A 21,250-nucleotide genomic window follows, 5' to 3' on the forward strand; every position below is an offset into this window, starting at 1 on the left:
TTGCTTGTATGAGTCAGTCTTTGTTAATATCTGTTGAGTCTGTTTGGTTTCTAGGAGTCGGTCAGGGACCCATGCATGTTACTTTCCCTTTTCTTGTTGTTCTTTCTTACTTGAGGACAAGCATGGTTTAAGTGTGACCAGTTTGATATGGCTCGTTACAAGCATGGTTTTATAGGGGTTTATTACACTAACAGCGGCGATAATGTGCGAAAAAGTGGTGAATTTGAGTGTGCAGGGGCTAAAAAGTGCTGAAGCGGCAGAGTGCATGAACAACTTGATCAACTCAGAAAAGAAGCATGAAATGGCCAGAACCGAAGACAAGTTGATCAGTTGCGGACAAGCAATGGAGCCTGCTCAACCAGCAAGTTGATCAAGTAGAGTTCACCACATGAGATGATGAGTCATAGGAGAGAGAAAAGAAGATGCTATCTCAAGGGCATTAATGTCAAGACAGGATAAGCTTACTCTAGGGATTTGGGCCCAATATCATCCTATAAATAGTGGAGAGAACACACACAAAAGGGAGTTTTTTTTTAGGAGTTCGGCATCATCATTTTCAGTCACTTCACATTCCACACTTTTATTCGTAACATGGAGCAACGAAGCTAGGAGCCACCAGAGTCACCGTTCTACCTCAACTTTCCTCCCTTCTTCCTCATCAATGAAGAAGGGACTCAGATCTGCCAGGAAGTCTTCGTAGTGTGTGTTTTCCTTAACCCCTGATGGGTCAAAACAATTGTTATTCCATTTTTAGTTCATGTTTTTCCGAAGTCCAGTTGTTATTTATGTTTTTCTCTTAGTTGTTACTCTCCGTTGTTGATCGATTTTCAAATCATAGTTGGGAATTCTGTTTTGTTTTACTTATTAAAGATCGTTTATGAAATGGAGTTTTTAATGCAAGTTTTTTTGGATCTGGTGTTTTCTGATTTCGTTTCTCTTGTTTAGCTTTAGTTCTGTTTTGATTTGGATGTTAGTTCTGCATAATTTAGTCGTTTATGATTAGATCTGATGTTTAGATGGAGTATGAGATGCATGTTGGTTTGGATTTGTTGATCTTTGCGTTAGATTTTGTTTGGATAATCGTTCGTTGTTCTGTTTTTGGTTTCTAATAGTTAGATCTAAGTCATAGTTCGTCAACTTGCATGAAATAAGGATAGATACTTTAGATCTGTTTTTCTTCCGTCCGAATTATATGGATCTGTGTTTTAATTTGTCTGTTTCCTACTTTCATGTCATCTGCTCTATTTGCATCTGCCGTAGGTGTTTTATTTAGTTCGTTAGAGAGCAGTCTTTGTCACCCTTTGTTGTTTACAGCTTTTTGGTAGTGCGTAATTTCTTTTTAGTGGTCCCAACTGCTTTACGTTATCATAATGTTTCCTACTTGAGATAAACCGTTTGTGACATGTTGTTTTCATCATGCTTAGCCTAGTTGATCAAGTTAATTCTATGATTTTAGTAGTCCAGTTCTTAGTCGTAGTTTAACCCACCTTAGTAAAGTGTGGCAGCAGCCAACCCCTAACATGTTTCGAACACAACTCGGCACACCTCTATCCATGTGGGATTCGACCCTTACTTCCCTTTACTAGTCTATAGTATTGTGGGTTAAGGTCTTGAAAGCCCTAAGTCTCACCGTTTGCATAACCAATGACCAGATAGTTGCCTGCTTGATCTATTCATCGTCTAACTTGATCAGTTGTGCGAACTCTGCATGTTTTTAATCTGTATTGCAAACTAGAGTCCTTAGTTCTTGAACTTTCAATAGGGTTATGGCTGAAAATTTTTAGCCCGATAAAATCAAAACCCGATTAGCCCGCACCCGATCAACCAGCAACATGTTAGGGCCAGACTCGAAACCCGATAAAATTTGTATTATTCTATTTTTTTTACTCTTAATTCGACACTTCATCAATTAGTTTTACAATATAGATAACTAATACAATAACTTTCAATTTTATATTAAATATATAAATTATATATTGATTTTTATTAATATAATAATTAATAAATAAATTAAAACTTTAAATCATTAAAAAAATATTTAAATTTCTAAAACATGTATTAAAATTTCATAAATTATCTCAAATATTAGTATTTGATCATGTTTACGTTGAGTTTAAGCATATATCTCAAATTTATTATAAATAAATATTTTACATTTTATGGATATAACTAATTTTCATAGTTATTTATTGGATTGATTGCATATTAATTCTATCGGTAGCTAACAAATTACCCTATAGGTTAGCCCGAAATCCTAGCTTTTAGGGTTTGGGTTGAACTTTTAGAACCCGAAAGAAATCACAACCCGGTTAGCCCACACACGATTGACCCGTAACCTGAGCAGAATTGGCCCGAAACCTGATGGCCGACCCGATTGACATCCCTAATACTCCTTCCATCCCCCAATTTGAGTCACTCTTTTCCATTTCGGGCCGTCCCCGAATAAGAGTCACTCTTCCCACTTACAATTTTTGGACATCAAAATTATCCCAGATGTTTAGCAAAATTTACAAAAACTGCCATTATGTACATTAAAAAAAAGGCAAATTAACCCATTAGGGTTTGATTCAACTCTCTCTCACTCTCGATTCACTCTATCTCCATCACTCTCTCTCATTCACTCTATGTCGTTAATCCTCTCCCCCTCCGCCTCACTCACTCTCCCCCTCCGCCTCCCTCCGAATATGGACAGTATCATCTCTGAAACCCCGATGGACTGGGTAGATTACGATGAAATCGGTAGGCGTTCCGTCCTTCAAGGTGTGACGATGGGGCTGAAGGGCCGACACCCCCCGACTGGTTCTTTTACGGCTCTGAAACCGAAGATCCATCCGACGCTCTCGACGGATCTGAAACTGAAGATCCGTCTGACGCTCTCAACGGATCTGAAACCGAAGCTCCGGTTAAGGGTTTCGACGGATCTGAAACTCAGCCTCCGTCCGAGGGCGTCTACGGTTCTGAAATTCTACCTCCGTTCCCATTAATCGACGGATCTGAAACTCAGGCTCCGTCGCAACCGTTTGACTGGTCGGAGACCAAGCCGCCTTCATGTCCTGTTAATTAGGGGGAAAGCGAAACCCCTTCAATTGGTTTGGATAAAATTGAGGAAGACATGGCCTCAGCAATGCAGCCGGCGGTTGAGCCAAAGAGAGAGTACTCCGACAATGAAAAAGCAATGCTATTAATCATGTTTCCTTGCCTCAAGGATGTCCTCTAATTTGTGAGTATCTTTCTGATTCAAAGCCACCCCCTTTGTTAGGGTTTAGAGGCTTCTGATTTTAGAGAAATGTAATCCATGATTCTGATGTGCTCCATGTTTATGTGCATTGCTGGATGTTTATATGTTATTGCTCCATATTTATGTGATATTGAGGCAGTGGGAATTGACGATGAATGTGACTGTGAAATAAAGGCAGTGGGAATTGATGCAAAAAATGTTTATGTGAAATTAAGGTAGTGGGAATTGATGATGAATGTTTATCTGATACTGAGGCATTACTATGGCTGTTGTAAGTGTCCTCCGATGTCCCTGTGATGAAGCTTTTCTGAGGGAAAGCTCAGCCACCCATGTGTATGGTCTGGAGGCTATTGTAGGTGTAATGTGTTATCCCTATGCCCTGTGATAAAGCTTTTCTGAGTACTTAGCTCAGCCACCCCTCTGTATGGTTTGGAGGTTGAATTAAGTGTAATGTGTTGCCCATATGCCCTGTGATGAAGCTTTTCTGAGGGAAATGCAAAAAAAGCCACCCCCTATGAAGGGTTTGGAGGCTGATTTCAAGTGATAATACAACCTATAATCACTGATTACTGAATTACATGTACAGTGATGATGTTTACACAAAATGCAACCTATTTAGCTTAGTCAGCCACCCCCTATGAAGGGTTTGGAGGCTGATGCCATGTGATGAAATTTTTCTGATGGCAATAACAAAAAATGCAACCTATGCACAAAAAAAGAGTTTACATCTTAAACACAAACATATGTTGGTGCTTATACAGTAAACTCCATCCCCTAATATTATGTCTAGTACCTAAAGCATGGTTAAGAGGCCCTATGTCGTATGTGTCTCCAGTTTTCAGGCAGCTTTAGGTACTCCAAACTCTCTCTCACCAGACCCTCTTCAACTTGAAGTTGTAAAGGCAGTCCTCCTGTTCTGTGCAATCTGTCCTTGTTTAAATGAGGGATGTTGTAGTCATTCTTCCCATGCACTTGTAATATTGCTGTCAGACAGCTTTGTAATGTGATGAATACTCTATTGAGTTTTTGTGGTGAGAGTTATTCAAATGAGGTAAACACATTCCTCAGCAAGTCATCTACATTGGTGGCAATTTTGTCATCTTGAAGTGATTGTATTGCCCTAAAATACCCTAGGTCTAACACATTTGTGTCCGGGGAGTTGGGTGGTTGGCTAATTAGATGGAATTCAAAACCATCAGTACTAGCAAGTGACTTAAACTGATGATCAGCAGCTCTTAGGTGAGGTTTGGCATTATCTTGCTGGATGAAAATCTTCTTGCTTGCATTGGCTGGCCATTTGGCCTTGATTGTTGGTATAATCTGTGCATGAGATTTGTATGAGACTAAATGATGACATTAATAATGTCTGATAGCTTTAATAACAACAAAAATTGGCATACCTGGTTTAGGAGACAAGCTGTCATGACTTCCTTGTTAATGGATTGAATATGTTTTGTCTCAATTTTCCCTTTTGACCTGTTCTTTGAACTTCTTTGGGCTGGCACTTCCTCTGTGAACGGGAATAAGCCTATTTTACCATCAAATATGGTTTCCCCATCACTACCAATAAGTGGCCTACTGACAGCAGCCATGAACATCACTTTAGTGATGAATCTCTTGGACTTACAGGACCTGTAAGGCACATCCTCATCCGGCAAAAGGTAGTATCTGTCTGATGTCTTTGTCATGTAGAACCATTTCTCATCAATATGAACTATGTTGTGCATTGAATGGTAAAGAAGTTTACCTTCACCTAATGTTGGCTGAATATGAGAAAGACACCATTTCATCCTTGCAATTTTGTTGACTTCAGTCAATGTAGGCTTGATAGCATTTGTATGCGGTTTTAACTGTCTACTCTTAATAAATCTACCAATTGTTGACTTGCTTACTTCCATCTTAGAAGCAACCTTCCTTATGGTTGATCTCTCAAGCATGGACAGGTTTCTAAACTTTTCTTCATCTAGCATAAGTTTATCCTTGTGTTGATAACCTGATGCTCTGCTCCTCATTATAACAGGTTCCCCTCTGTCCATTTGCTGCTTGCTGACCTTCCAAATTCTCAATGTTGTCCTTTTATGGATGTTGAATCTTTTGGCTGCCTCTGTAAATGAACCTCTTGGCAGCACTCCAGCCTTACTTCGCTGTAGAAGAAACTGCGCAATGAGGTTTTTTTCTTGGGCGGTCAAGGCTAATGAAACCCGCTGCCATCCACCCTGCCCTTGCTCCTGCTGCTCCTGATCATGGTCCAACTCTCTGACCACCTCATATTCCATTGCCCAGTGATGAAGATTTTCTGAGGGTTTTCAACAGTAAATAGATTTATGTTTTTGGTTTTGGTTGTTGGAAGTAGTAGGAGTAGAAATGAATGTATTTATAGCAGTTGGTGGACTTTGTACAAATTCCCTCCATGCAATGAAATTTGGTGCTTGGAATTCCCTCCTTTAATTTTTGGCTTTCACTTTTGAATTTGAGGTTTTTTACCGTCTGCTTCACTGAGGAATAGCAATGGATATTTAATTTTTTGCTAACACCAAAATAAATGAAATTTAATTAATCACTATACCATTATCTAATCCTCCAACATTTATTTGCACATTTAATAATTCAAACAAATTTATTACACAAAAAATCAAAGGGGTCCCATATTATACTACCTAACTCCATTTATTACACCACACATTCAAACTCTTCCTTAAAACCTGTGCCGAGTCAAAGAGTGACTCAAATTGGGGAACGGATGGAGTAATTGTATACTTCAACATTTTTTCTTTACTCGTCTCATTATACTCCTATGTCCAGTCAACCCTCAACCTCCATTAGACCATCCACATTAGGCGCCCAGCGACCGCCCAGCCGAGCGCCGGCGCTGGGCGGTTCGCTGGGCGGTCTATTGCAGCCGCCCAGCGGCTGAGTGGAGAGAGAAACCGCGCAGCGCTGGGCGGTTATGTGGCGCTGGGCGGTCGGCTGGGCGGTCCGTTCGGCGCTATTGCAGCGCCCGGATCGCCCAGCGCACCGCTTAGCGCGAAAATTAATTTTTTTTTTCGAAACACTATATATACGCGCTTTGCTCGTCATTTTCATTCGCACCACTTGTTTTAACGAGTACTCTCTTTATCTTAATTCCTGTTCAAGATCAACAACGGGAAATGGATCTCAACAACGAGCCTAGTTCCGGGAGTAGCGGGTCACAAACTCCGACGATCCCTGTGGGAAGTGGATGGGGTCAGGTGCCCGGGTACTACAACATGTACCCGTGGCAGCAGATGATGCCCGGGGCCCCAATGGGGGGGAGTCCACCGGGGGGGTTTCCGCCGATACCGGGGTGGGTACCCGTGATGCAGATGATGCCCGGGGGAGCACCGGCGACACAGTGGACTCCGGGGGTCGTACCGGCGACACAGTGGACTCCGGGGGTCGTACCGGCTACACAGGGGACTCCGGGGGTCGTACCGGCTACACAGGGGACTCCTGGGGGGTCCCCGGCGACGGCGGGTGATGTCTATCGCCCCAGTTTTGATTTTTCGACTGGGTCTTCGCACACATCGACCCAAACACCCTTGGGGTTTGATAGTTTCTCCTTAGATGAGTTGGGGTTTGATACTCTCGGAGCTCCGGAGACTCTAGTTCAAGGGGGAGGGGGGCAGTGCCGGGGCGTGGCGCCCCAAAGAAGAAGGGCAAGAAGAAGGTCGGCGAGTCGTCGCAGCCGGGTGAGGAGGAGGTACGGAGGAGGTGGACGGACGACGAGAACGTCGCGCTCAGCAAGGCGTGGGTGAGTGTTTGCGACGATCCTCTCGTTTCGAACGAGCAAAGGATCGTCAACATGTGGGGCAAGATAGCAGCAGCCTACCAGAGATTTTACCCGGAGGGGAGGCCCCGCAACGGGGAGGATTGCCGGAAGGGCTGGAACCGAATCAGGGCGGCGGTCTCCCGATTTTCGGGTTTGTACACCAACGCACTCCGCATGATGAGCAGTGGCCAAACGGAGGATGACTGCAGGAGAATAGCGGAGAAAGCCTTCCCACTGAAGGGTTTATACAAGGACTTCACCTACTGGAACTGCTATCTTGTACTGAGCGAGTCCGAGAAGTTCCGAGTAGGTGTCGACTCTGGCTGGCCGAAGAAGCAACGACTGAACTACACCGGCGATTACAGCGGCAGCAGCGGAGGTTCCCACGACCTCCCCGAGACGACGCAGGAGTTCCCCACGCCGCGTTCGGTCGGTGGCCGACCTCGCCCGATTGGGCGCAAGCGCGCTCAGCAGGCGGCGAGAGGGAACGCCAGGGCTTCCCAGGAGGTCCAGTCGGCATCCCCCCTTGGCCAATTCACCCAGGAGCTCAAATTCTTCGCTCGCGCCCAAACGCGCGCTCAGTTGATCAAGACGATGGCCGAATGGCGGGTGGCGACGGATCCCGTGGAGAAGAGCGTGCTTCAAACCTTGCTCATGAGCCTGCAGGACGAGTTGGAGGCTATACGGAGGGAGGGCGATGGCGGCGACAGCGGCGTAGGCGGCGGAGGCGACGGCGATGGTGGCGGCGGCGATGGTGGCGACGGAGGCGGAGGCGACGACGACGGAGACGAGGAGTGAATTGTCACTCGCTTTTATTAATGTATTTTTTTTAAAAATTAATGTACTTTTTTTAAATTATTGTACTTTTTTAAATTTTAATAGTATTATTAAACTTTTCCCGTATATGTCTCGTAAATTAAATTCCGTATATTGTGTGATTGTTAATTATGTCATTTTATATAATTGTTATTAGTGATGTGGCTATTGATGTGGCTGGGCTATTTATGATGTGGCTAGGCTATGGCTGAGCTATTTATGATGTGGCAGGAGGATTTTTAGTGCTGATGATGTGGCAGTGGCTAGGCTATGGCTGGGCTATTGCTGGCTATTTCTATTGTGGATGGGCTTATTGCAAAAACTTTGTTTGTTCCTAGTCACGCGTAAACATTAATTTCCACACATTCACCTTTATCAATTTCAGTACCAATCACCTTTTTCTGACTAGGACTAGACCCAATTGCATTATTTTCCGGTCAAGGTTTTGTCTGTTCCTTTATAAATAGGGACTTTTAAATTATTGTGGATCGTTTATTGAGATATTTTGTTTTTTTTTGTTTGGCAGATATGCGCACTTATTCCACTGCAAGAAAATTCAAAAATTATTGCAGATCCTTTATTGAGATATTTTGTTTTGAGGCAGCATTACCCACACTTATTCCACTGCAAGAAAATTCAATAGCATTTATATCATATTGCCTTTCATGAAGGGCCATGAATTGACGGGAGACATCTTTGTGTAGGCCACATGATTGGTAACAACATTATCACAATACACCCCATTTATCCTAGCACAGTAAACAAGAGTAAAATAAAAATACAACGGTAAAAACAGAAAATTACGACCTCAACGGCCTGAGGGGTTCATGATCTCTGAGAAAGCATCTCCGGACTTGAGCTTTTCACTGCTGCTGGTCGAGAATTCGCTGCTCCTTGATCTCGAAAACGTTTCCCCGTCCGTCGTGGTAGACGTGCCAATCCCGAGCAACGGCAGCGAGGGGTTTAGGGCAGTGAAACCATCGTCCTTGTCTTCACCAAGCGATGCAGCACCACCTCTGCCCTCTGACGACACTTGGAGCTGCATTGCAAACTCGAGTTTCCAAACGATGTCGTTCATCGATGGCCGATCAATCCCCTTGTCTCTGAGGCATGCCACGCCTATTTCAGCAAAATTGGTCAAGCATTCAGGCGCAATCTGGCCCTTTAGATTGGAGTCGATGATCTGATCAAGTGTTCCTTTCCTGTAGCAAAATTTGGCCCACTCTGCTAAATTCACTTGCTCCCTTGGCAAGGTTGGCATTATCGGTGGCCTTGCGCATAGCATTTCGAACAGAACCACCCCGAACGAGTACACGTCGGATTTCAGCGTTAGCTGCTGCCTGCGGTAGTACTCTGGGTCGACATAACCGAAGCTGCCTTTGACGACTGTGCTGACGTGTGCTTGACTGCCTGCGGCTGGGCCCACTTTGGAGAGGCCGAAGTCGGACACCTTGGCCACCCATTTCTCATCCAGGAGGATGTTTGTGGACTTGACGTCGCGGTGGATGATGGCGTGCTTGGCGCCGGTGTGGAGGTAGTCTAGTCCTCTGGCGGCGCCGAGGCAAATCTGGAGGCGCTGCTTCCACATCAGGGGTGATTTGTCGGAGTTGTAGATGTGGTCGCGGAGGGTGCCGTGGGCCATGTAGTCGTAGACTAGGATCATCTCTCCCTCGTCGTCGCAGTAGCCGATGAGGGAGACCAAGTGGAGGTGGCGAAGCTTGGAGAGCATGTCGATCTCGGTGAGGAACTCGCGGGCGCCTTGGTTAGAGGTGGAGTTGAGCCTTTTGATTGCGACGGTGGTGGCTGCGTTGTCAATGAGGCCTTTGTAGACGTTGCCGAAGCCTCCCCTTCCGATGACGAAGTTGTCATCGAAGTTGCGGGTGGCGGACTTGATCTCGTCGATGGAGAAGTATCTGCATATATCCGAAGGTAGGGAGACGCCTGATCTGCTTGTTCTTGCAGTGGACTTTGAATGCGTCGAGAGTGGAACCCACGACGACTTGGTGACGCTTGTCCCTGCGTCCTTCACTTTACGCTTCCGCCGGAAAATCAAGAACATCACCGCTGCAACCACCACAACTACGCCGATAACACTCCCCACCACAGTGTAAATTACAACACCAGTTTTCTTCTTCGGCGGCAGGTTCCCTGCTACTGACGCCGGTGGAGAATCGATCTCCAGTTCTGGGTTGGATGCTGCAAAACTTCCTTTCGAGTCATTGAGTTTGAAAATTTCTAACCCATTTAGGATAGCGCTAATATATTCTGGTCCTGCCCCTGCCCTAAGGGAAGGCACCAGAGATAGCCGCAGGTCTTGCTTTCCACGATTTCCATCATCAGGAACCCATGTTATGTAATCTCTGGCGATGGGAATATCAGGGCCGCCGGCAAAGAAGATAACATTAACTTCAGGATCAACTGTCTGATTATTGATTTCTATTCTGAACTTTAAGTCGTTTTCCTTACTGAACACAAAATCACAAAAGTGGAAGCGGAGCAGATAGTTGAATCCAGAATCAACCGGAAAACCCCATTCTAAACTTAAGCTGATGTTGGTCATAGTTCTAGCAGACGTGTATACTTTAGGCGGCGCGGTATAGGGAGGAGTTTTGGTGCTGTAGTTGATCCCAGGTTCCTCTTTATTCCGCGTGTACCCCCTATCACCGTAGTATATGTAGTCATCATCAGGACTCCAGCCCCGAAACATGCCGCGAGTGGGCCCACTATCTTCTTCTATCAGAACCGCGGTGCCACCGACGTTCAGCCTGTAAAGATTTTCCAAAGCAGTGTTGCTGTCGAGATAAAACAATTGATCCACATATTTGATTTGCACGCCTTCTTCCGAAAGGTAGAGTTTATCGGGGATGGACACAATTTCAATTCCGTTTACAAAAGCAGAAGATTCTGGATTGGGGGTGAAGGTTAAATCGAGTTTTTGGGTTGCTCCAATTTTAACAATGAATTCCATCATAAAAGCATGTCGTTTTATGTATCTGGAATGAAGGAAAGCACTGAAGTTATGCAAGAGGGTGAAGGCATTCGCCTTGACAGAAAATAAAGATGGATTAGTGTCGACGTTGGAATAAATGTTGGGGTAAAAGTGAAGGCGAAGGAATTTCTGGCCTTCGGTGAGGGGAAAAGTGTACGTGAAAGGGGAGTGGAAAACACGAGCAGTCTTGTAAGGGACTGCAAACACCATAGGTTCCATAGTGGAAGCATCGGAAGTTAAAGAGATGGAAGGAGCGTATGACGGCACGTATTTTGAACCTTGATCGCTGACCCAACTCCGGTTGCTGGCGTCGTTTGTGATGGTTGATGAGCCGCAGCTTAGGAGGATTAATTCTGTGGCAGTGTAAGCCGCGGTGGAGATGCTGGTGATTCTGACCGTAGAATATATAGAGATGAACAAGAACCAGTAAAGAGCGTAGGGCATCATCGTTATAGTATGGTCGAGCTTGTTTAGAATGTTGGGCATCTATCTTCCGTAAATTATAGTAGGAAATATGTGTAAGAGAAAAACTGGAGGCAAGTGGCAGTTGCAGGTCTTTGCGGTACTTGGAACTAGTCAATGGCATTCACTGAATCTTAGCGTCTCCCACCAAGATGGTAATGCAGATAAAGGACAAATCTATGTACTCCCTCCGTCCCGGGCTACTCGCTCATTTCCTTTTCGGCTCGGAGATTAAGGAATGAGTGTATAGGAAAGTCAAAAATGACGGCTGTAGGTGAAATTTTTTACTAAAAATGGAAAGAGTCCAAGTAACTTGGGACACCCAAAAAGGAAATAAGTGCGAGTAGTGCGGGACGGAGGGAGTACTATTTAGCCACGTCATTGGACAACCGTAAATGGATTCAATTAAAAAAAATCGGTTTTATATAGTCCTCTGGCCTCTGGTAAGGGGAAAGTCTACATGAAACTGAAAGGTGAGTGGAAAATACGAGCAGTCTTGTAAGGGACTGCAAAAACCGAAGGTTCCATGGTGAAAGCATCGGAAACTGAAGATACAGAAAGGGCGTTTGACGGCACGTATTTTGAACCTTGATCGCTGCCCCAACTCCGGTTGCTGGTGTCGTTTGTGATGGTTGTTGCGCCGCAGCTTAGGAGGATTAGTTCTGTGGCGGTGTGGGCGGCTGTGGAGGCGCCGGTAATTTTGATTGTTGAATATATAGAGATGAGGATGAACAAGTAAAGAACGCGGGACATCATCGTTATAGTAAGGATGAGCTTGTTTAGAATGTTGGGCATCTATCTTCTACAATTATAGGAAATGTATAAAGGCAACAGTGGAGCCAAGTGAGTTGCAGGTCCTTGCGGTACTTGGAATAAGTCAATGGCAATGACTGACACAGCTACTCTCTCGCCACTATTGGGATATTTTTTCCGGCACGTGATTTAAGAAAAATTGTGTTAAGGAGATAAATAAATAAAGAATCAAGTAGGAAATGAAAGATGTGGGGAGATGAAGAAGAAATAATAAAGTAAGAGAGAGTAAAGAAAGTAAGAATAAATGTATTACTTTTAATAAAAAAAGAAATGACTTCACTACTATGTAACGTACCAAAATGTCAAAATGACTCCACTACTATGGAACGGGGGAAGTATTTGTTCACATTAGTGTGCCCACCACGATGACGTATTTTATGTGACTAATCAATGGCATTGACTGACACACGACTATTCGATAAACGTTATATTTTTCTCCTTTTTATGCTTCACTCTAAATAACATACTCCCTTAGTCAACAAAAAAATTTCATTTATGAACGGTACGAGTTTTAATGAGAAATTGTTAAAGTAAGAGATAAGGAAAAAAATAGTTAAAAAAAGAGAGAGGGAGAAAATTTAAAAAGTATAAGAGAGAAACTTTCCTATCTTAGAAATAGGAATATTTTTGTGTAAATCCCTAAGTGGCAAAATGAAACTTTTTCTCATGGACATGATTAGTATTTTCTAAAATAATATTATTATAACTACCTCCGTCCATCAAATATGATAATTCAACATTGTTGTACTAAAATGATCACAATCATATAGTCAGACTCTCTCTCAATATATATATATATATATATATATATATATATATATATATATATATATGTAAATAGGGTTAGGGTTCAGGGTTTCGGGAGAGAGTTGTGATCAATGTCGAATTAATTTTAAAGACCGAACTACAGATCAAATTAGGGCCATTAGATCTAGTTTTTTGATGAGATGCACTAATTTGTCGGTCTGCATTACAAGCCCATTTTACTTAATTGTACTCCCTTCGTCCCCCATTAGATGTCCACTATTACCATTTTCGTTCGTCCCCCATTAATTGTCCACTTTCACCTTTTTACCATAAATGGTAAGTAGACCCCACATTCCACCAACTCATCACGCTCACATTTTATTATAAAACTAATATATAAAAATGAGATCCCTATTCCACTAACTTTTTTAACTCGTTTTCCTTTACATTTCTTTAAACCCGTGTCGGAACTAAAGTGGACAATTATTGGGGGACGGAGGGAGTAATATGTTTATTACTTCATTCCAGTACGTAATAACTTGAAACTCCAGTATGTTTTTACTTACTCCCCTTAGGTTTTGAAATAATTCAAAGCATGCTTCATTAATTCGTTGAACTAGGTTTATTATTCATTCAAAAATGTTATTACTTCATTGGACAATGTTTTTACATCATTCCAGTAGGACTTCAAATGCTTCTGCACATACTTCATTCAAATAGTTTATTACATCATTCCATGTGTTTATTACACTATTCAATTAGGATATCACTTCAATTTGTTGTCATAGCTGGAATTTCGAAACTGTCACAGTGTTGACGAGATAGCCTTGGCATCTCTGTCCGCCGACTCTTGCCGAGAGAACGAATGAAGACGAGATTGATCACGACGCTGGTGTACGTGGAGTCGATTCACAGGAGCGGCCAGAGAGCGTTAAGACGATGATGATAGACATTGCAGAGAGAAAGAACGGTATGCCAAGGCGAAACCGCCTATACGTACTGAGATAAATTATTAATCCTAGTGGAATGAAGTGAAAACTTACTACAATGAAGTAATATGTTCGTTAAATCCTCCTAATATGTTATGAATTATTTGCCCTTGGCTGAAGTAAAATAGGTCCGTGATGAAGGCGGAATTAATTTACACATTTGCGCATCTCATCCATAAAAAACTATATCTAAAAACTCTAATTTAGTCTAGTTCTGCGGTTCTACAATAAGGAGTGGATTTGCTGCCACGTGCCATACTAATACACTAACTAATTTTAAAGTGCTAACGTAGATCCAATCTCGTGTTGCCACGTGGCATGAAACATTGTAACATCCCAAATTTTTGTGACTCTTCTTATATGTTATTCGAATTTTGGATTCTTGGAATTATGAAACTTTCGTTTCTATGTGATTAAGTGTTTTGCGTGAAATAAATTTTCGTGGTTAATGTGGAATGATGAGCTTGATGTTTTATATTTTCCAATGTGGGGAAATAATTAATAGGATCATGCATTTATTTTTTTCGAGCCAATTCATTGGAATTTTCGGCCCTTCCTAATTATTGAAATAGTATTTCATTTCTTGGATTTAATTAATTGTCTTGGGATACTTATCCAAATTAAATCCAAACCAAATGACCCTAAATGGTACTACATGGAATTCGAACTCCATTTTTATTTTCCTTGGGAGTTTTCGAAAATCTCCTATAGGAGAAAGAATTTTTTTCATTTGATTTAATTGGTGCTTTATTGACTCTCTTCCTTTGAATTTAATCCAATTAAATCATGTTATAATTTATTTCTTCACCTAAAATAAATAGAGAGTTGGGACATTCTTTGGTTAGTAATTTTTGACCCCTCCACTAAATTTTGGAGGATATTTTATTTGTTTCCTAATTTGTGGAATCCCTTTTTATTCAAATAAATTCCTATGTCTAATTAATTGGGGATGTGAATATTTTTTTCTCCTACTTTTCTCCCATATCACACGCCCCCTATGCAATATTTTCCTTGTGGGAATTTAATTAATTGTTGCCTATTTTATGGGACCCTTTTTCCTATAAATAAATTGCCTAATTTAAATCTTATTCTTTTAATTGGGGATTTAAATAATTTCCTTGTGCAAATTCCTTATGGAAATTTTCGGCCCCCACCATTATTTTCATACTTGGAGATTTAATTTATTTTGTTCCCTTGTTTATGAAATATTCACTTTTATTTCCTAAGTTGTGAATATATTCTCTCCAAGTAAATACCAAATAAATACCTTGCTATTCTTACATGGTTTTTTCAAAAATTTCCTCCCCTTCCCACATGCTTATTTTATTCTTTTAATTGTGGGATTTATTTAATTGTATTTTTCCCCACAATTAATTAATTAATTAATTTTAAACCTAACCCTAATCCTATAAAAACACCTAAACTAAACCCTAGCCCCCATTCTCCCTCAATTTTCGTGCCTCCCTCCTCCCTCTCCACATTCTCTCCAAAAAAACTTCTTCCACCATTGTTTCTTGCATCCATTGAAGTTTATTTTCAAGAATCTCCGACGAATCACCTCGTTTCTTGGTTCTACCGATTCGTTTTGTCAAAGAAGGTATATTGGCTTCACTTTTCCTCATTCTTTTCATTTGAACCATGTTCTTGAATCCTACATGCATGTAGTGGGTGTAGGAATCGTAGATCGCAAGTTTAATCGGGGAGGGATAGTGAGTTTGCTTGAAAACCTTGATAAATATGCGTTTCAATTGAATTGTGTGAAGTTTGATTGGAATCTTTGGCGAATGATGTAAGTTTATGTGCAAACATGATTAAGAGAGTCTTATCAAGCATGATTGTGTGTTATAAGCATGAGAATTGGTGTTAGGATGATTGAGAAGGAAACCCTAATTTAGAAATTGTGTATCTGTTATGTTATCTGTGATGTTCGACCAGTAGCTTCTGATGAGTAATTGACCTATCAAACAGCCGAATTTTGATATGAAAATTTTACTGAGTAAACTTCAAGGTGTTACCTGTGTCTCGTGTCAATTTAGCCCTTTTTATCGAAAAATGAATTTTTAATAAATTTTTGAAGTTGACTGTGCAAATCTGCCAGAAACTCGTGTTCTCGCCAAGAATGTTTCGTTTTCTGTTTGACTGACCAAATGACCTCCGATTGATGTGATTCTTGAACTAGATGAAAATTTGAAGTGTCTTCTGAGTCGTGTTAAATATTCAGCCTTTTTGGGCATTGGATGAATTTATGGTAAATTTTGTCAAATGAATTGCGCAGTGCTGTCAGAAATTGTATGTTCCGACCAGAGAGTTTAATATGTGATATGACTGACTAAATGACGTGATTTCGGTGTGAAAATCTTCATGGATGAACTTGAATGTGCCCTCTGTATTGTGACCAAAATTTAGCTTCATATGAGGTCGGGTGAATTTATAGTGATTTTTACAAAACGGTCACGCAGTTCTGCCAGTTTTCTGCCTTGTTAAAATGACACCTAGTTTCAAGTTTAAAAGTATTATATGATGCATGTATGTCCAAGGAACGTGTTTAAATGTTGAAATCACTTGTGATAAGTTGGAATGTGTTACGTGTGTCTTTACACCTTTGTGACGTATGTTGGGTTGGGGAATTTGAGAAAAACGATGAGAGAGAAAACGATAGGACATGCATAGTAAAATGTTGTTGTGGAAGGCTGACTTGTGTTGTCATTGACAAGGGTGTTGTGTACTCGTGAACTCGAGGATCGAGAGTTACTATAAGTTGGGTTGTGAATTTGCTAAGCGATCGAGGTGGGCTTTCTTTTCAAACCTCTTTATTTTTCCGAAAATATGATGTGGTGTTATAAGGGTGGTTTAAAGTGTTATGCCATGCCGTGATTGTTTTGATGTTGAGATTTTTTGCCTGATGCCTAGTTCGTTTGAGCTTGCTCCGTTAGGCTATAGGGCTATGTTGAGATTGTGCTTGATGCCTAGTTTGTGAGTTCGCTCCATTAGGCTATAGGGCTATGATAAACGAATTCGGGTCTGAGTAGGGCCGCAAACCCTATCAGGCTGTGTACACAGAGGGGATCGTGAGCCGTCCTTGCTAGTCGACCGGTCTCGTGGGCGAATAGTGTGGCCACACTTTCGTCGCACTATGGTAAGAGGATGTGATTGATTGATTGATGTGGAAAATGAGGAGATAAATTGTCTGGCCAGACTTGGAATTTTTGTGTTCTCGTGATATTTCTTACTATATAAAACTCGAGATCACTGGTATGGATGACATAACTTATTAAAATGTTTTCGGCATGAGCCCATTGAGTACAACAAGTACTCAGCCCTACATATTCTTTTTCTTATGTGCAGGTTGAGCGGGATGTTGCGGTGGATGTTGAGCTGGCTAAAGACCCTAGGATACGTTGTGTCGTCATACATAGGCGTGATCCTTGACTCTCCCTGAACCTTATTTATCCGCTGGTATGTTTTAAATTATGTCTTAAGACCTTAATCTTTTTGCGTTGTGTTTGAACATGTATGGCGGTGTTAGGTTTAAACGAGTGTTTACGTTGTCTTTCTGAAAATGGTGTTTTCCGAGATTTAAGTTAAATGTTCGTTTTACCTTAGTTTTTTTATATATATAGTTGTATTTCTTAAGTCAAATTTTTCCGGTGCCCTTTATAAAAGTATGTTTCTTTACGTCTTTAAAAAAAATGACCTTAAACTTCTTTAAACTAAGTTGTTTTTCTTCTTTAAGTCTTAAGTTGTTCTTTTAAACTGTTGTCCATGCATGTCGGTCACGATCGCCGCGTTTGTGATACCCCTGGTATGGGCGGTCGTGACAGAAACATGCAATATTGTAAACACTAAAATGAAATATACATTTGTAGAAGTGATAGATGGATTTCGGCAGATTGAATTTTAGTTATAGGCATATTGCATTTTTTATTGTTGAGTTTTGTATTTGAGAAATAGACTGTTTAATATACATTTTATATACAGACGGATTGCATTTTTATATAGTTTATTTTGCATTATAGACAATTTATGTTAAAATGCAAAACTCAACAATATAAAATGCAATTTGTATATAACAAAAATGCAATCTGCGGAAATGCATATACAACTTCACAAATGTATATTGCATTTTAGTGTTTACAATATTGCATTTTTCGTGCTACGTGGTAGCATGAGATTGGATATAGGTTAGCACTCTAATTAAGGATGCGCCCTAGTGCTCCCCTAGATGACAATCCAAATTAAAATGGCAACCTATCACACTCTTAGATTTAAGAGCAGATTCAACTTTAGCATGCCGTGTGGAAGACTTGCTTGTCTATGTATCGCAAATTGCTTGAATTATACTCCTCATGTCCCCTTTAAAATGAAATGTTTCCCTTTTCTAGTTGTCCCAATAAAAATGAAGCCTTTCCTAAAATGGAAACAATACTATCATTACTTTTTTATCTCTCCTACTTTCCTCTGTCTTCATTAACTCACAAAGCAACACTGCATAAAATCTCGTGCCGAAAACCAAATGTTTCTTATTTATTAGGACCGAGGGAGTATATGATTTCGTTTCGCAGTTGTTTGGAACCATATGCCTTATTGTTTGCCTATGTATCCCAGATTGTTTGCATATGTATCTCAGATTGTTTGCCTACGTTGTCATTTTAACTATGATGCATATATAGTGCTCTGATTTCGTATCGTAGATTGCTTGGAACCATATGTCGCGTTGCTTGCTTATATATTGCAGATTACTTGCCTAAATTATTGTTTTAACTATGGTGTCACCATAGTGCACCCTATATATATATAGTCAGATACCAAGAACAAGAGTTTTCACACATCACAACTTTCACTAGAAACATGAGAGAGACAGAGAGTTGCAGGCCATCAGCAAGCATATTCGCGACTAAAGCACAACAAGGAAATTTCAAAAATTGTCTCATCATTCAATTAGGAATAACCAAGCACACCAGAGCATCAATGGGAATAGATTGGATTGATTTCAGATTCATGACCAGAGTTTAAGCTTGCTGACAAATAAAATCTTGTCTTCTCAATCTCATAATCTCTATAACAATAATAACCAAACGCCCAGCGAAGATGTGACCGAACGCGATAAGGGTGTTGTCAAGAAGGAAAATATTGCAGAAGATAATGTCAAGAAGGAAAGATTGCAGAAGATAATCTAAACCGGGAAAATTTCACAATTAGCGTGTGATTGATATGTAATTGATACTACTAGGAATAGATTACTTCTCTACCATATTTACATCATTCCTCTACCTATAAGAGAATGAAAGTTCTGTACATATTATATACAGAAATACAATGAAACCTTCTCTCCCTAATCTCCTATTCTCGATTCCTTTGTCTCTTTGATATGGCATCAGAGCAGCCAAATGCTCCATGGGACTCAGAAACAGAGTCATCATCGTCCATAACCCCTCTCGGCCCTTAGCCTAACCAACCAGAAGCCTGAAAAAATCAGCAAACCATGTCAGATTCCCAACCAGAAACTCCGAAAAAAGACACATCCGAGGGTAGCCAAACTGGCTTCCCACCCGAATTTGCTGCACAACTCGCAGCATTCATGAAGCAAAACTTCAACATGCAACCAGAAATAAAGCCAACACCACCAAAAATAACCCAACCCGACCACCCCGAGAATTTCGGGGAAATCTCTGTGCAAACCAAACTGAACGGAGATAATTATCCTCTGTGGATAACCCTCATGAAGCGAGCAATCGGGGGGAAAGGATTGGCATCTCACATAATAGGAGTTTCAAAACCCCCCCCGATCGAAGACCCCGGCTACGCAAAGTGGCAACAACCGGACGATACGGTATTCAATTGGATCATCAACAACCTCGACACAAGCCTGGTGAATGAGGTGTCTCGGTATGAGACGGCGAGGGACCTATGGGATGGGCTCGCCGTCACATACGGAAGCGGTTCTGACCCTGTCCAAGTATGGAATCTGCATCAACAAGCGTATGACATGAGACAAGGGACGATGACACTGGAGGAACTATGGAACAAGTTTCAAGACTTGTGGATCATGATTTATACCCAAGATCCAAACCCAATGAGTTACCCGACAGAAATTGAAAAATACAACTAGAGAGAACAAAGATTCTGGTTATACCAGTTCCTACGAGCCCTAGATCACAAATACGATGCAGTCAAAAAGGAAATCATCAACAAAGACCCTCTCCCAACAGTAAAGCAAGCGTATGGGATAATACGACGAGAGGCGATAAATTCAGGAGTCCTCAAACCTGAACCGAAGGAACCACCAACAGGAGGCATCGGCGCTGGATTAGCCGTCATAAACCGGCCACCACCACCCGGCTACTCTTCGAACACTGCAAGTCGCAACCGACCCCCGGGAAAGAAGACAAGAGCCGACTGATTTGCTCCCACTGCGGAGGAAAGAAACACACCAAAGAGGGGTGTTTCCTTCTAATCGGATACCCCGAATGGTGGGATGAGATGAATAAAGCTAGAGCAGCAAAGGCGGCCAACCGAAATCAGGGGCGAGGCGGTGGAGGAAGAGCAGCGGTGGCAGTGGCAGGAGGAGGCTGGTCCGATACTACCCACGCCGGATCACACCCAGATAGCGGCGGATTACCGGCGGGCAGCAACCTTACGCCGACGCCACCTCCGTCGGGGACAACGATCGGGAACGCGGTGCATCAAGCGGAAATCGGGAAGGGGTTAATGGCGGCTAGGTTTCCACGAGGTAAAGAGGGGATTTGTTACTCAAACCCCTCATATTCTCTAAAATCCTATATTTTACCCCATTTCTTCCCTTTATGCGAAAAAGATCCCAAATCTTGTGAAAAATTAAAACCCCAACCCCCTATGTCCTTTATATGCAAATCTGCCCCCCAAATGTTTGAGAATTTGCACAAGGAACCCTCAGTAAAATTAGAACCTAGTTTTGAGCCCAATATTGAGTGTAGAAATGCCTCCAAGCATTAGCCGACCTACCAACTATCCCAACTATTCCCGAAAACCAAGGGAAAATTGATCATTGGATATTTGATTGTGGAGCCACTGATACCATGTCCTATGATGCTTCGGATTTTGCCAATATCTCCACCACACAAAAATCCTATATACAAACTGCAAGTGGAGATTTAGCACACGTTCAAGGGGCTGGCCCGATTACTATTTTACCAGATTTAAAGCTGTCTAGTTGTCTATATGTTCCGTCGTTGTCTCACAAACTGATATCTGTTAGTCAAGTGACGAGAGAACTTAACTGCAACTTACTAATGCAACCTCAATTTTGCATTTTACAGGATACTAAGACGGGGAGTATAATTGGGCGTGGCACTGAACACAGAGGACTATACTATGTAGACCGGATGGCTCAACCCGGGGCCGCAATGCTGGCTCACAGACTGACAGAC

The 21,250-nt window shown here is 41.8% G+C and overlaps 3 protein-coding genes across 3 annotated transcripts; all 3 read right to left on the bottom strand.

The window, feature by feature from the left end:
- Positions 1-4,154: 4,154 nt before the first annotated feature.
- Positions 4,155-4,751, bottom strand: LOC121755428. Its single transcript, XM_042150732.1, has 2 exons — positions 4,639-4,751; positions 4,155-4,558 (listed from the first exon to the last, which is right to left on the bottom strand). Exons 1-2 carry the CDS (start codon positions 4,660-4,662, stop codon positions 4,277-4,279), a joined length of 306 nt encoding a protein of 101 aa, XP_042006666.1. The 5' UTR covers positions 4,663-4,751; the 3' UTR covers positions 4,155-4,276.
- LOC121754570 lies at positions 4,697-5,514 on the bottom strand. The gene is made up of 2 exons (XM_042149907.1): positions 4,871-5,514; positions 4,697-4,766 (listed from the first exon to the last, which is right to left on the bottom strand). The coding sequence occupies exons 1-2, from the start codon at positions 5,512-5,514 to the stop codon at positions 4,697-4,699; spliced, it is 714 nt and encodes a 237-aa protein (XP_042005841.1).
- Positions 5,515-8,463: 2,949 nt separating this feature from the next.
- Positions 8,464-11,440, bottom strand: LOC121755412 (receptor-like protein kinase FERONIA). The gene has a single exon (XM_042150712.1). It carries the CDS (start codon positions 11,317-11,319, stop codon positions 8,653-8,655), a length of 2,667 nt encoding a protein of 888 aa, XP_042006646.1. The 5' UTR covers positions 11,320-11,440; the 3' UTR covers positions 8,464-8,652.
- Positions 11,441-21,250: the final 9,810 nt, after the last annotated feature.

This window comes from Salvia splendens, chromosome 11 (genome assembly GCF_004379255.2).
Source record: "Salvia splendens isolate huo1 chromosome 11, SspV2, whole genome shotgun sequence".
NCBI lineage: Eukaryota > Viridiplantae > Streptophyta > Magnoliopsida > Lamiales > Lamiaceae > Salvia > Salvia splendens.

Coding starts and splice junctions, on each gene's coding strand:
- LOC121755428 (XM_042150732.1), bottom strand. CDS start 4,662: ATGACAGCTTGTCTCCTAAACCAG. Junction 4,559..4,638: donor CAGCTTGTCTCCTAAACCAG/GTATGCCAATTT, acceptor TCTCATGCACAG/ATTATACCAACAATCAAGGC.
- LOC121754570 (XM_042149907.1), bottom strand. CDS start 5,514: ATGGAATATGAGGTGGTCAGAGAGTTGGACCATGATCAGGAGCAGCAG. Junction 4,767..4,870: donor GATGAGGATGTGCCTTACAG/GTCCTGTAAGTC, acceptor ATGGTAAAATAG/GCTTATTCCCGTTCACAGAG.
- LOC121755412 (XM_042150712.1), bottom strand. CDS start 11,319: ATGCCCAACATTCTAAACAAGCTCGACCATACTATAACGATGATGCCC.